Below are 13,457 nucleotides of genomic sequence, written 5' to 3'. Positions count from 1 at the left end.
CTGTGACTTCCCGGCATGACCCCTGGACGCAGCGCAATCCCGATAAAAAAATTCTAGGCTGTTATTTTATCATCTGGAGAGACAAAGGACCCAGAGCGGCCAGCAGGGCCTTGAAGGGGAAGCACACAGTCGAGGACTGACACTGTGACACACACAAGACGTGTGTGGAACCACAGCACTCAGAGAAAGGACAGACAAGTGCATCAACGTGACGGAACGGAGCCCCGACACAGACCCACATGAACTCGGCCACCGATCTGGGACGAAGGAGCGAAGGCAGCGCTGCGGAACAGAAACGGTCCCTTCGACCACGGCTGGGACCACGTGAAGAGACACGAGTCTGGACACAGAGCTCCCAGCCTCACAATAGTGAACTCACAGCAGATAGAGACCTGGGTGTAAACTACAGAACGGCACGTCTCCCAGAAGACCGTGTGGGAGAAAACCGAGATGGGTTTGGCGATGGCTTCCGAGCTGTGGCCCCAAAGGCACGGGCCCTGAGAGAAGGGAGCCGGGCGTCACCGAGAGGAAAGAAGCGTCTGAGAAAGGCCACCTCAAGAGAGCAAAAGGACAGAAGGGGAGAGAATGTTTGCAAAACACTCATCTGATAAAGGATCTGCGTCCCCCACACACGAAGGACTCAACTCTCAGTAAGAAAACAAACAATCCAATTTAAAAATGGGCCAAAAATCTAAAGAGACACTTCACCAAAGAAGACATGCACGTGGAAAGTTAGGCCACTATCATTCGTCATTGGGGATTGCATATTAAAACAAGGTGCCACTGGACGTCTACTAGAATTATTAGAGTCCACATCATGGACGACACGGGGTTCTGGCAAAACTGTGTGGGACGCAGGGACCCTGACTGTCACTGCAGGGGGTGCACACTGCCGCAGCCACTCTGGAAGACGGTTTGGCAGTACTTGCAAAATTAACCGTACCTTCACCATATGACCCCACAGTCCTACTCCTCGGTATTTTCACAAAGGAGTCGAACTCTTACGTCCACAGAAGAACCCGCGAATGGGGGACTCCTGGGGGCCCAGTCGGTTAAACACTAGACTTCGGCTCAGGTCATGGTCTCACAGTTCGTGGGTTCGAGCCCCGCACTGGGCTCTGTGCTGACAGCTCAAAACCTGAAGCCTGTTTCAGATTCTGTGTCTCCCTCTCTCTGCCCCTCCCTTACTCACATTCTGTCTCTGTCTCAAAAATAAATATTTAAAAGAAGAACCTGCAAATGGATGTTTATAGCAGCCTAATTCATACTTGCCAAGACTGTTCTTCAGTCGTGGGGTGGATAAAGCCGTGCTCATACTCAGTGGAATATCATTCGGCGTTAAAATAAACGAGCCATCGAGATAGGAAAGTACGTGGCTGAACCCTCGATGCAGTTACTAAGGGAAAGAAGTCCATCTGAAAAGACTGCCTCCTGGAGTCCTCAGACAGCAGGATTCCGACTCTGTGACATTCTGGAAAAGGCAAAGACCACAGAGGCAGTGAAAAGATCGGGGGACCAGGTGGTGGGGGAAGGGAGGGGCAGGCAGAGCACAGAGGAGCTGAGGGCCCTGGAATACTGTGTGACACTGTCAGGACAGGTCACTGTCATCACACCTTCGAGCAAACAGTAATGTAACAGTAACTTAATGTAATGTAAGCTATGGGCTTTAGTTAATACATCAATATTGGCTCACTGATTGCAACAAATATATCACAGCAACGCAAGATGTTAACAGCAGGGGAACTGGGGGAGGGGGGAGAGGGTGGCAGGTGGGAATGTGCTATCTGTTCAATTACTGCAGACATTTACGCCTTTACTAAAAACAGTATGTCTATTCATTTTTGAAGACCAGCATTGCTGAGGTGTGGGGGATGCCTTTGCACTGTGAGGTGGCTTTAGGAGGCCCGGCCAGGGTCGGAGGGGACCGCGTGGGGGCAGGGGGTGGGTAGGCCAGGAAACATGCTTGCTCCTGGCGCGGAGAGAGAACCGGGGAGAGCCTCTGGTTTTGAGCGGGTGAGCGGTCTGCTGTGACTCCACAGTCCTCGCACGCCGCAAGGTTTCGTTCGAACACACCACAGTTTGCTCAGTTTCGCTGCAAAGGGTGTTACTGCCGCCCACGGGGAACGAACGGGTCCGCAGGCTGGGTTCTGGCTGCCAGATGGCATGGGCGGAGGGAGCTTTCCTGGCGTGCAAGGCGGGAAGACCGGGGGAGCCAGCTGCCAGGAGAAGTTACGAGTGGGTGTGCAGGGAGCAGGGTGCGTGCACGCACCAGTGCGAGTGCGCGTGGGTGTGAGGAGGTGTGTGAGCGAGCGGGCAGGCAGGAGAGGCGCCCCCAGGAACCGGCGGTGGCACCCTCAGGTCCACCCACTGGCTCAGTGGACAGCGGCACGCGCTTCTCGACGGGTCGGGAGAGACCCCTCTGAGGGGGAGGGTTTGCCTGTGTCAGAGCGGCCACTGCCCACCGGCCTTCAGGACACGGCACAGGGAAGGAGGACCTTGTCTCTGGGAAAGCAGACAATGCGTGCCCACTTCCCACAGTGGCGCTGGGGCCCGGCACCGGGGATGGAGTGTGGCCCGTGGGCCGGTGCAGGTGGCTGTGGCCAGAGTATGATGGCGTCACTCCGCTCAAACGCTGCCTGCCGTCAGCCAGCCCCAGGACAGGGCCTCCTTCCTGCTCCTCCCCGGGAGGAGATGCCACCCTGCCACGTCACGTGCCCCTCGGAGATTCCACTTGGCTCCATGTTGGTCCCAGGCTGGGGACACTGTTCGTGGTTGTGAGGAGTGGCCCGCCAACGCGTGGCTCGGGAAGGCGCCATGCTCTTCGGCAAGAGATGTATTATCCCAGCACGCTGACAAACTGATCTTCAGATCCAGGAAAGCCAGCGGCAGGTGCCTCAGGGCCAGGTGCCCCTGAGGGCAAGGTCGGGGCCTCTGGGCAGGGGGTGGTGCAGAGACAAATCCCCTTAGTCTCCACCCACTTGCAGGACTCGGAGGTGGGGTGGGGGTGGGAAGAGGGCCCCGGAGCGCTGGGCTTGGGGTCAGCTTTCCCGACCCTGAGCACCACGGTGGTCCAGGCTGGAGTGGCTTCTCTGGTCTGGTGAGATGAGCCCATCTTGTCCCTGGGCGGCCAGCCACGTGTGCCCAGCCCGCATCCGCCAGTGCCTCCCGTGGGGGCACCTCAGGTGAGCCAGCACGGGGCCAAGACATGCTCCTCCAGGCTTCGGGGCCCCAAAATGCAGGGCGCAGGGCAAGGCTCGCACCGGCCCCAGGCTGAGGGCACCGCAGCCAGTGGAACGTTCTTGGCATTATTGAGTTAATGAGTAAAGGACTTTGACACCAGAGGCTGTATTCTCAGCACTGGGGCCTTCTCAGAAACTCACCGTCTTCCTTCTCCGGTTCCTGCCCAGAAACATAAGCTCCGGGGGAGGAGGGCCGAGCTGAGGTTTGTCCACGCCTGACCCTCGCCCCTGCTCTGGTCACTAAGTGTGTTTGTAAATGGTGCTCCGGTGCCCCCCATCCTAGCCACACTGCCCTGGAGGCCACCACGACCCCCAGCACTGGGCGGGAGAAAGGGGAAGAAAAGGCATGCTGGCGGCCGTGGCTGGACGCACGCCGGAGAGGGGACCACACCCAAGTCACCGGCAGTCTTCAGAGGCCTGGCCAAATCTACAAACATCCTGTCCGGCTGAAGACTCGGTGGGTACAAGCCAGCACCCACCAGGACGAAGCCACACAATCATCCCCACTCCAGGTTCAGGGCAGGCCCAGGAGCCTGCAGAGCAGGACTGCCGAGTCCCATTCCCACCGGTCGCGGGAGCACACGGGCCCACCGGGGCTGGGTGAGGGCATGGCTGCTCACCTTCCGTCTTAGACACGAGTGTCCGTAGCTGCAGTATGGCTGTCCTTGCATTTTCGTTTTCACACGGCCATCGTTAGCTGGCTGATGTCATGGCCGGGCCCCATGCCGGGATCAGCACAGAGCACCCCCCCGGGCACCTGCAAGCTCCCCGGGAGCATCAGTGCCCCTGCTGACCTCCACTCTTGCAGCCGCATCCGAGGGCAATGCGAAGGTCAGCCACGTCCCCGTGGAGGAGGCCAGGGCACCGAGGGAGGGCGGCCAGCCTGCTGCAAGGCCACACACATCCCTCAGATGCAGCAGCAGACCAGGCAGGAGCCGGAGTGCGGGAGGCCCTGGAGGGCCCAAAGTCCCGTGGAGTTGCCCGGGCTGTGTGATGTGGCCGGCTGCCAGAGCCTGGCTGGGCGGTGGCAGCGGCGGCGGCGGCTTAGGGATGGTGACCATTACCTCCCTCTGCTTCCCACCCCAGACACCCTGGAGTTTGGCGCCTGGCCGCAGCCTCACCCCGAGGCCCTGGTTCAAGTTGTTTGGAGCCAGCCCTAGGGGACCGAGCTCCTCAGCCGCCTGTGAGAGACTGAGGCCAGAGGCTGGCCCACCCTCGGTTACACTGGCCGCTGGTCCACATCTGGGTCCTCGGTGAAGGAGCAGAAGGAAGGCTCTGCCGCCACAGGACTTGGGAAGGGTCACGCGGAAGTGTGGCTCGCCTTCGCGCTGCACATTCTGCTGTCACTGCACACACAGGGGTGACACTAGCTGCCTTCTGGGTAGTCCGGCCTCTGAGTTGGCCTTTGTAAAGTATGTGGGGGGGGGGTGCGCTGTGGCCACCCTGGCCCCAGTGTTGAGCACACCTGTTCCCAGGCCTGCTCCAGGCACCTGCTGGAAAGCTCTCGGTGGGCTGCCTCCGTTGGGATGGCCAAGGGGTGGCTTCAGCCCCTCCTGCACCCCAGGCTCTTCCTCAGCCCAGTCCCCTGGGAGCCCAGCTGCCTCTTTAGGGGTTGGGCAAGGAGCCTCCCTTGGGACTCTGTCCAGGGTTTGACAGTCTATGTGGGGACACCCCCTTGGACATGGTGGCGGTGACAATGACTTGACCGTTCCCCAAGCGCCCCCTGAGCATCTGCCTTGTCTGCCCGCTCCTTCCTGAGCCCCTGTAGGGAGAGTGGGTGCTGCAGAGGCGTACCGGGACCTCAGGACCCCAGGAGCAACAGGCCTCGGAGGGTCGCCACCCGCTGCGGCCCTCCACCTCGTAGGAGCCAGCACCCAGGAGCAGTGCAGACGCGCACACCTGCACAGAGGCACAAAGTGCAATGCACAAGGGTGGTCCCCCTCCTGTGGGGCTGCCCTGAGCGGGTGCACGTCTAGCTAGCGGGCTGCAGGTGAGCTGCACCCAGCACCCCGCATGTGAGGGCTGCGTTCTCAGGGAAAGTAGGTGGCGGGGTGGGAGACCCATGTCCACTGCTCCCCAGGCTCCAGGGCTTGTTAAACCCAAGAAGAGACAGAACCCCCAGGAACTGGTGTTTCCACTATGTGTGTTGTTCTACAAGCTGCCAGAAAGAGGCATTTGCACCTTCCTAGTTTGCAAGAAGCCCCTCCCCCAGTGAGAGCTTGGACTTCAGCATGACAGCTCGGCGGGTGGTGAATTCACTGAGGCTTCCTGATTTACCCAGGAAAAGAAGAAACAGAACCTGGCCCTCCCCCCTCAGCCCTGCACCCTTCTTTCCTGAGTGCAGAGCAGCCCCTGCCCCCAAGAGGGGCTCACAGGACGCCTCCCAGAGCTGATCTGCTTGCCAAGGCCGCATCTCTGCCTGAAGAAGCACGTTCCACTCGGCTCAAGCCCCCACCTGAAAAGCCCCCACCTGTCCACAGGCCCCCAGCCTCCATCGTCAGCCCAGTGGCCTTGACCCCCACCTGGGCCCCCTGGGCTGGTGCCTTCACCCGGACCACTTGCCCCAGTCCCGCTCACTCCGGCTGCCCCCTCCCTTCCTGCGTGGCTCATGCCCACTGCCCCTCAGACAGGAAGTCTACGGCCTGGACTCTGACCCTCTGTGTCTGGCAAATCACGGGGCTCTCCATTCTTTCCAGAGCTGATGGATGAACTTGGGTTGTAGATGTGGGCCAGAGACACAGTGAGCTCCAAGGGAAGGCTGGTGTGAGGCTCAGCTCCGGACCCCCGGCCCAGCTGGGGCACCTTGCATGACCTGGAGAGCGTCCAGCGCTGCCCTGGCCTGTGCAGACCCCACCCACCGTCGCCATAAGGACTCAGGGCCCTGGCAGGCGGTGGGAGGGGCTCCAGGTGGAGGTGGCACCACGCGCCCTCAGCCTCCTCACCCCTCACCCACCGACCAGCACCCTCTGGGACACTGGGGCACTGAGGCCAAATCAGAGTGGCCTGGCCGAGACCCTTTAGTGCTCAGGACATCTTGTCTCTTGGACCTTCACGAGGGAAGCCTTCCATCTTTGAAGTGACCTTAACCTCTGATCAGACCCTGCAGCACATATGGACCGGTTTCTGACTCATTTACTCTGCACATGTTTACAAAACAAGAGGGATGGTGCCAGCATTACAAACGTCCCCGGGGAAGGGCCAGCTAGTGAGGTGACAGGTCTGAGCTGCCGCCATCCCTCCCTACAGTCTTGTCACTCTCTATGGAGCCAAACACAACTCTGCTGAGAAGCCTGAGTGGCCCCTCTTCCCAGCGACACATGTGACTGGCTGTCTTCCGGCCCCTCGGAGCTCACCACACCCCTGCCCTGGCGGCTTCCCCCAGCGGCTCCTCGACACGCTTACACAGGCCCACCTCGGGGCCTTTGCACTGGCTGACCCGCTCCTGAAGAGCCTTCCCCTCGTCCGGGGACTGGCTCTCCTCTGCCCGCCCTGGCCACCTCTCCTCATCTGGGTCTCACCGTAGTACATAACGCCACTTCTCCTGTGCCACGACCTCCTCTGTCGGTCCCCCACAGGAACCTGCACTTCTTGGGGGGCTGGGGCAGGTCTGTGGGCACTGCATCCTGTGGCCTACAGCAGCGGCAGGCACTGGGCGGCTCTGACATTTGTGCAGTGAGCACTGAACTGAGGGCGGCTCCTCCAGCAGCCAGAGCTGAAGCTGCTTCAAGATCAAGGACGCCTAGGTTGCATTAATAAAGGAATCAGACCAGTTATGCCCCCAAACGTTGTCACTGTGCTGACGGCATTGACGCCCCTGGGACCCGAGCTCCAGGCTCGGCGCAGGAGCGTGCGGGTGCCGGCACCCATGCAGGCGCCTATGTCCTCGGCGCCTGCACGTCGCAGATTTGCACTGTCCTGTTCCAGGAGACGTGACTAGGGATGAGCAGGCAGGGCTGGGAGCTGGTGGCGGAACTGCACTGGCCCAGGCCTGGCGCTTGCTCCCAGGGGCCCGGCCTCCCCAGGTGAGCGCTGTGTGGGTGGGCCGAGCTGCTCCCCACCCTGATCCCCGACGCACCCTCCATGCTCTGAGCAGATGCTGGTCCACGTCTGCCTGCCTCGGAGGGCGTTGTCCGCGGGCGCGGTGCTCTCGGGAGGCTGTGTGGCAACTTGGGGAAGGAATCCGGACGGGGAGCCTCCTCCCAGGCCCAGAGCCTGGACGGTCTGGACGAAACTTGCAGACGGATGAGGAGCCGGCCTGCAGGGATGTGCTCACTCTCCCAGACATGCAGATGGGCAGGCAGGGGCACGAGCACTGACAACAGGCACAAGCCAGACACAGCGTGCCTGCCTCCGTGGCGCTGACCTACTTGCACCAAAGAACTGGGGGCCTCAGGTGCGGGGAGGTGGGTGCTGGAAGGCAGGGCAGATGCCAGGTAGCTGTATGACCGGGTGGGGTCTGGGTTTTCGCTGTAGGGGGGACACACATGGCAGGGCCACAGCTAGGGTGGGTAGGGGGCCACCCTGCTCCAGTCCCAACTGCTCTTGGGGCCTCTGTGGCCCTTCCAGCCCCTCTGCTGTCTCCAACTTCACTAACGGGATACCTGCCCCCGGCCCTGAGCTTGCTGCGCTCCAGTCCTGCAGTCCCTACAGGCAGGGTGGGGGTGGGGAGGGCTAGCTCAGGACCCCTCCTCCCCTGGCCTGAGCAGAGAGAGGAGACGGAAGACAGGAAAGGAGACAGGGAAGGTCTGGGAGGAGGGCTAGGAGGCAGGATAGAAGGGAAGGTGCGAGAGCAGGGTGGGGGCAGAGACCTGCCCGCTGAAGGTGCCTCGAACGTCTGCCCAGTGCAGGGCACAGGGCCCCCAGACGGGCTGCCACGGCCCAGGCAGGAAACCACGCAGACTGGGCTCCAGTGTGGAGAGGCTGGTCAAGCAGGCTCTGCTCAAACCTAACCAAGCACCCAAGACCTGGAGACAGTGGCCGGAGCCATGGGCCCTGTGCTCCTGGGCACAGGCCTCTCCCAGCACCCAGCCAGGTGGGGCCAAACAGGCCTCGTGTGAAGGCAGCTATGAGGCAGGCGGCAGAGGGCAGAGCCCCGTCCCTCATTGGCCGAGTGCCTTCGGCAGGGCTTCGGACACCGGGGGACAGTGCGTGGATGGGAACCCAAGCTCCAGCCTCGGGCTCAGGGGCCTGGCCTGCGTGACAGGAACACTCTCCTTCAACCCAAGGCGACAGAGAGGAACCCGTGGCCCCTTCGAGAGGCAAATACCAGGGGTGGGGGTGGGGGGATCCTGATACTTTCCCAAGAAATAAAGTGCAGGGCTGACTGAGGGACAGGTCAGGAGGACACAGAGACAGGTCACAGAGCACCGTGCTTTCTCCCGAGAGGCTGGCCCAGGTCCGGACCCACTCGAAGGGGCTTGGAGCCTTGGGAGCAAGGCCAAGAGTGTCTCTACTTACAGGAAGTTGGCCAGGCAGAGCGTCTCTGGGGAGTCCCTTCCACGAGCAACAGGGCTAGATGCTATCAGCACTTCCCAACCTTTGCCCCTCTTTTCTTGGGATATTTCAGTGTGACAGCTGACCTCCAAATGCCCATGGATTGCTTTACAGCCTGTGGCTAATTCCCCCACGGGCAGTTCCTGAAAAGTGAGACTTTACACCCTCAGCATGGAACCTTTCATCTGGTAGAGGCTCTGGGGAGGGCCCTTGGTCCAGGCTTTGGATGATGGGTCTCGACTCCGGGCCTGCTGACCGGGTCTGTCCGGCCAGGACTGGGGCCCACTAGGGCCCGCGGACTCATCTACCTTTGGGAGCATGGCACCCTCCCTGTCCTTCCTCCTTTTGCAGATCCCCTCAAGCATTCCTTCGAGAGAAGTAAGGGGAATTCAGGGGAGGCAGGCAGAGATGGAGAGACCCAGGAACCGCAGGAGACGGCAGGGCAAGCCTGAGGCTCAGCACCAGAGGCTCCCGGTCCTGGGACCAGAGAACAAGAAGTAAAAACCATAAGCTTCCGGTTTTAACTCCAGGAGATAAATACTGCACCCTGGCTTCTCCCACAGCCTGGGGATGTGTCTGAGGCAAGGGCCCGGCCCTTGTGGCTGCGCCTCAGAGAACCTCGGAGATTGGGTGGGGGTCTGGGCCAGGGGCTTAGGCTCCCCAAGTGCCCTGGGCAAGAGGACAGAGCGTCTGTATGGAATACCCAGGGGTGTCCCAGGCCTGCAGTCTACGCGCCCCACTCAAGGACGAAATCATAATGGTAGGAAAGGCACTTTGGAAGCAAAAAGAATTGGGGCCAGGAACATGGGGCCCTAAGCCAGCAGCCAGGATATTTGAAGGCATGAGCCCATTCCAGCTGGGGGTTGGGGGGCGGAAAGGAACTTCCTGTGGAGGCTCAATGTGGGTCAGAGGCTCAGGACACACAGCACACCGGCCCTGATCCTCCCACTGGCTATGAAAGACGCCCCCCTGGGGTCTCTTCCCCAAGACCAGGGGGTGAAGAGAGGCATCACCCCAAGAGGAGGGCTTGCAAAGCCCCAGGAGCACTGGCGGCACAGGGACCAGGAGAGGCCACCTTGTCACCACCCCCGGGACTCTGGCCCTCCAAGCAAGCAGGGCCCATCAGCCGCTGGGGTCCTCCTGGGGGTGTTTCTGCCAGGTCTGAGTGGGGGGAAGTGAGTCCAGGCTGCCCCCTTTCCCAAGAGAGGCCATCGTGGAGCAGCACAGACTCTCAGCCTCAGAGAGTGAAGCCCCCACTTCCCTGCCGGCCCACATCAGGCGCCCCGGCTTCCGGCCCCTCCACACCACGAGCGGCACTTGCAGGGGGCCCCACACTGGGGGTCTTGCCACACCAACACTACCCCTCACCTTGGCCTCCACAACCGTAGTCCATCCTGCCCAGGGGGCTCAGGGCTCAGGCCTGCCTCCTCACTGGCAGGGTCTCCACCCCCTCAGGACGCTTCTCCCTTACCCGACTCAGTGCCCACCTTTTGCCTTGGACCCACTGGGATGTCAGCTGGACACCTGAGCCATATCTGTCCCCTGAAATATCTTCTACCTAATGCCTGGGAATAAATGAACCCAGTCAACTTACAACTGTCCCCTCCCCAGAATCCCATCTGGTGCGCAGGTCACAGTCCTCCAGGGTCTGTGGTTGTGCTGGTCTGGCTTCCTCCAGCCTCCCCTCTGGCCTCCCTCTGGCCTCCCCTCTGGCGTCCAACATTCTAACCTCCCTCCCCCTCCAGAAGCACCTCTCCTGGTGACACCTCCAGAGCTCTGTCTCCTGAAGCTGCTTGGACCCTGTACTGACCGGCCGAGTCCCTCAACCTCTCTGGACCTGCAAACTCTACCTGTGGGTGGGCTCCCTGGCCTCAGTGGTACCCTCCTCCCCTTCTGAGGATGCAGCTACAGGCGGATGCAGACGATAAGTCCTCTGTGGAGCCCCAGACATGGAGTCCTAGGGGTTGGGGGTCCACAGCCTCAGCAGCCACACTTGTTTCCCATCTCCCAGCAGCAGCCTCTAGGGGTGACCCCAGCCTCCTGGGCCAGCTTGCTGGTGGCCATGACCCTGCCCTCTGGCCAAAGCTGCTTGACATGAGAAGCTGCCTCGAAACACTGGCCTGAATTATTGCTTTGTCTCAGGTCCCCACACCTTGTTGCCCTGTTTGTCCCTGGTCCCCGAACCTTGTTGCCTTGGCCAGGTCACACATGGCTGGAAGAAATCTGACCAAAACTATTAAACACCTGGAACCATTGGTAAGACATTTGGCAAATGCTTGGAAATCAGTAGAACCCCGGCTCTCCTGCTCCGGCGCCTTGAGATGGAAACAGCCTGACTGCTGCCAATGAGGCGAGGGGCCAGGGAAGCTCCCGAGCCCGAGCCCTGGACTGCGGGGCCAGGAAGGGAGCTCACGGGACCCAGGCCTGGCCTCTCACCTGTGCACACACTGGAACACTCCGCCACGTGGCCTCCAGTCTCAACCCGATGGCAGTGAAGGCGTGGCTGTGAATGCTCTGTGGGGGCTTGTGGGACTGAGTGCTGGTGTTGGCTGCACGGGGAGGGGTCCATGGGACATCCTGATCTGGGGCCAGGTATGTGGGTCGGGAAGGGGGGGATGCCACAGGGCAGGGAGGTGGGCTAAGCACTGGGGACCCCAGACAGGGGAGGTGAGCAATGTGGCTCTTGGTTTGTTTGCTAAGGTTTGGTTTGGATATTGAACCCTGGGGAAGGCTGAGAGACAGCAGGAGGCGGGTCCCAAGGTGGACGCAGAAAGGGTGCCTATGGAACGATGGGCAAAGGGAGAGTGGAAGGATTGGGGGGCTGCAAGAAAAGGGCCGAGGTGAGGGTCACCTGAGGCCCACACTGAGCCAGCAGGAGGACCCTGGGCACCTGGGCAGGGTCAGTGCAGCGGATTCTGAGGTACAGGAGTAAGGGGGGAGCCTGAGGGAGGGTCAGGGAAGGGCAGGGCTGGGAGGGGGCTGGGCACGAGGAGAGTCCTGGCTTACTCTTTATGATGGGGAGACTGCCTGTCCCTGTCCCTGGTGCCGCCGGTCCCCAAGCACAAGCGAGGCTGCACCATCGCCCCCGCGGGAGCCTCGGAACACGGCCTGGCCCAGAGCGGGAGGGTCCTGCAAGGAAGCTAGGGGTTTCCCTGGGGTCCTTCCCATTGTCCTTAGGACCCCCCAGTCTCCAGGCCCAACTGTTACCCCTGGTGGGGGGGGGGAGCAGCAATCCCAGACAGCGAAGGAATGAGGATCCTGTGCTCGCGCAGCAGGCCTTTTGAAATGCGTGTGGGCAGGGAAATGAATCCTGGCCTTGCTCTGACCACGGGACCGACCGGCTGCGTGGGGGCCACCCTGCCCTGAAGAAGTTCCCCTCAGGACAAGTCTGGCTCTCGAGAGACTCACAGGGCCACCAGGCGAGTGACAAATTCCCGGGGCCAATACTCCAGTCAGTGCCACCTTGCCGGCAGCGTCCCCTCAGGGCCACTGAGAGCCTGGGTGGCTGGCTGTCACCGGAGCGGCGCGAGAAGCCCCAGCTTGCAAAGAAAGCATTTACTTCACAAAACAAGGGTGTTCCACGTCCCTGCCTGGGTCCCCACAGTGTCACGGTTCACCCTGCACACATCATCATCTTTACGGTGGTTTCACAGAAGAGAGAAGGTGGCAGAGGACAAGAGTCCCCTCTCTTCCCCCAGAAACGGGTCAGTTCCTAGAGCGGGGGGGGGGGGGGGGGGACAGGCAGTGTGAGTGTCAGTCAGGACAGGGCTCGCAGAGCCCCAGCTCGGTACGGGACCTGTCCAGCAGCAGATGAACGGTAGGAAGCGGCCAGTGTCCGGAGGAGACACATATATGAGACCTTCGTGCTCAAGTTTTACTCCCAGTGTCACAGAACCTCAGAAAGCCCAGTGTGGGACAGAGTGAGCATGACACCAGGCGGCCAGGGAAGAGATGCCTGAGGGGACAGGAGGAGGCGGAGGGATGGAGAGGGCCCTCAAGAAGCAGAAAGCAGAACCAAGAGGGAAGCACAGGGACCCGGCCGTGCCCAAGGGCGCACCGGCTAACCCAGCGGTGCCCACTCTCCCAGCACCTAGACCCCAGGTTCAAAATTCTCCCCTAGGCTGTCCCTAACCCTTCCGCCCTGCGGGAAAAGGTCAGAGCCCAAGGCCCGGGGAAGAGCCCTCTCCCCTCTCCTAGCCCCTCCCCATTCCCAAATCCCTGCCTCCCGGCTGATCGCTGGGGCGGGGTCCTCTCCCCAGGCTCCGCCTAGCAAGTTACAGGGCCGTCGCACGTCCCCCACCTCCCGAAGACCCTCCCTGCCGCGGCCCCAACAAGTTGAAACTTTGGTCCTCAGGAGCTCTGAAGCTGACCTTCCGATCACCTTGCCGGGGACCGCCGCAGAGCCCCTGTGCTGGCTCACTGGAGCACGTTAAGAGAAATCGGACGGGCCAGGAATTTGCAAAGAGAAACACTGACAGTGGAAAGATCGCTTCTATAAATAGGGTTTTACCGCCTTTTATCTTGAGCCGCCCTTTTTCCTTTGCATTTGGAGCCAAATACCACCCCGGGGCTCGGTGGCTGGAACAGCTCCGATGAGCCCGGCGGACACAAAACCCGGCCGAGGGAGCCCCGGGCGGCGCAGCCCGCGCGGCCTCGGGGCCTGGAGGCGGCAGAAGGGAGCCCGGAACGCGAGGCCCCAGGACCCTGGAGGCGGCGCGCGCGCCC

General features: G+C 61.3%; 1 protein-coding gene across 1 annotated transcript in view; it reads right to left on the bottom strand.

The window, feature by feature from the left end:
- SLC9A3 (solute carrier family 9 member A3) overlaps positions 1-13,457 on the bottom strand; it is a 44,387-nt gene that overhangs the window by 26,116 nt on the left and 4,814 nt on the right. The window contains exons 5-10 of the mRNA XM_029941304.1: positions 7,041-7,172; positions 5,034-5,138; positions 4,034-4,420; positions 2,530-2,594; positions 2,270-2,419; positions 2,109-2,182 (exon numbers count right to left, since the gene is read on the bottom strand). Of these exons, the coding sequence (XP_029797164.1) occupies positions 2,109-2,182; positions 2,270-2,419; positions 2,530-2,594; positions 4,034-4,420; positions 5,034-5,138; positions 7,041-7,172 (913 nt within the window). The remainder of the gene's footprint in view (positions 1-2,108; positions 2,183-2,269; positions 2,420-2,529; positions 2,595-4,033; positions 4,421-5,033; positions 5,139-7,040; positions 7,173-13,457) is intronic.

Source organism: Suricata suricatta, chromosome 6, assembly GCF_006229205.1.
Source record: "Suricata suricatta isolate VVHF042 chromosome 6, meerkat_22Aug2017_6uvM2_HiC, whole genome shotgun sequence".
Taxonomy (NCBI): Eukaryota; Metazoa; Chordata; class Mammalia; order Carnivora; family Herpestidae; genus Suricata; species Suricata suricatta.
This window is presented reverse-complemented; position numbering and strand designations above follow the sequence as displayed.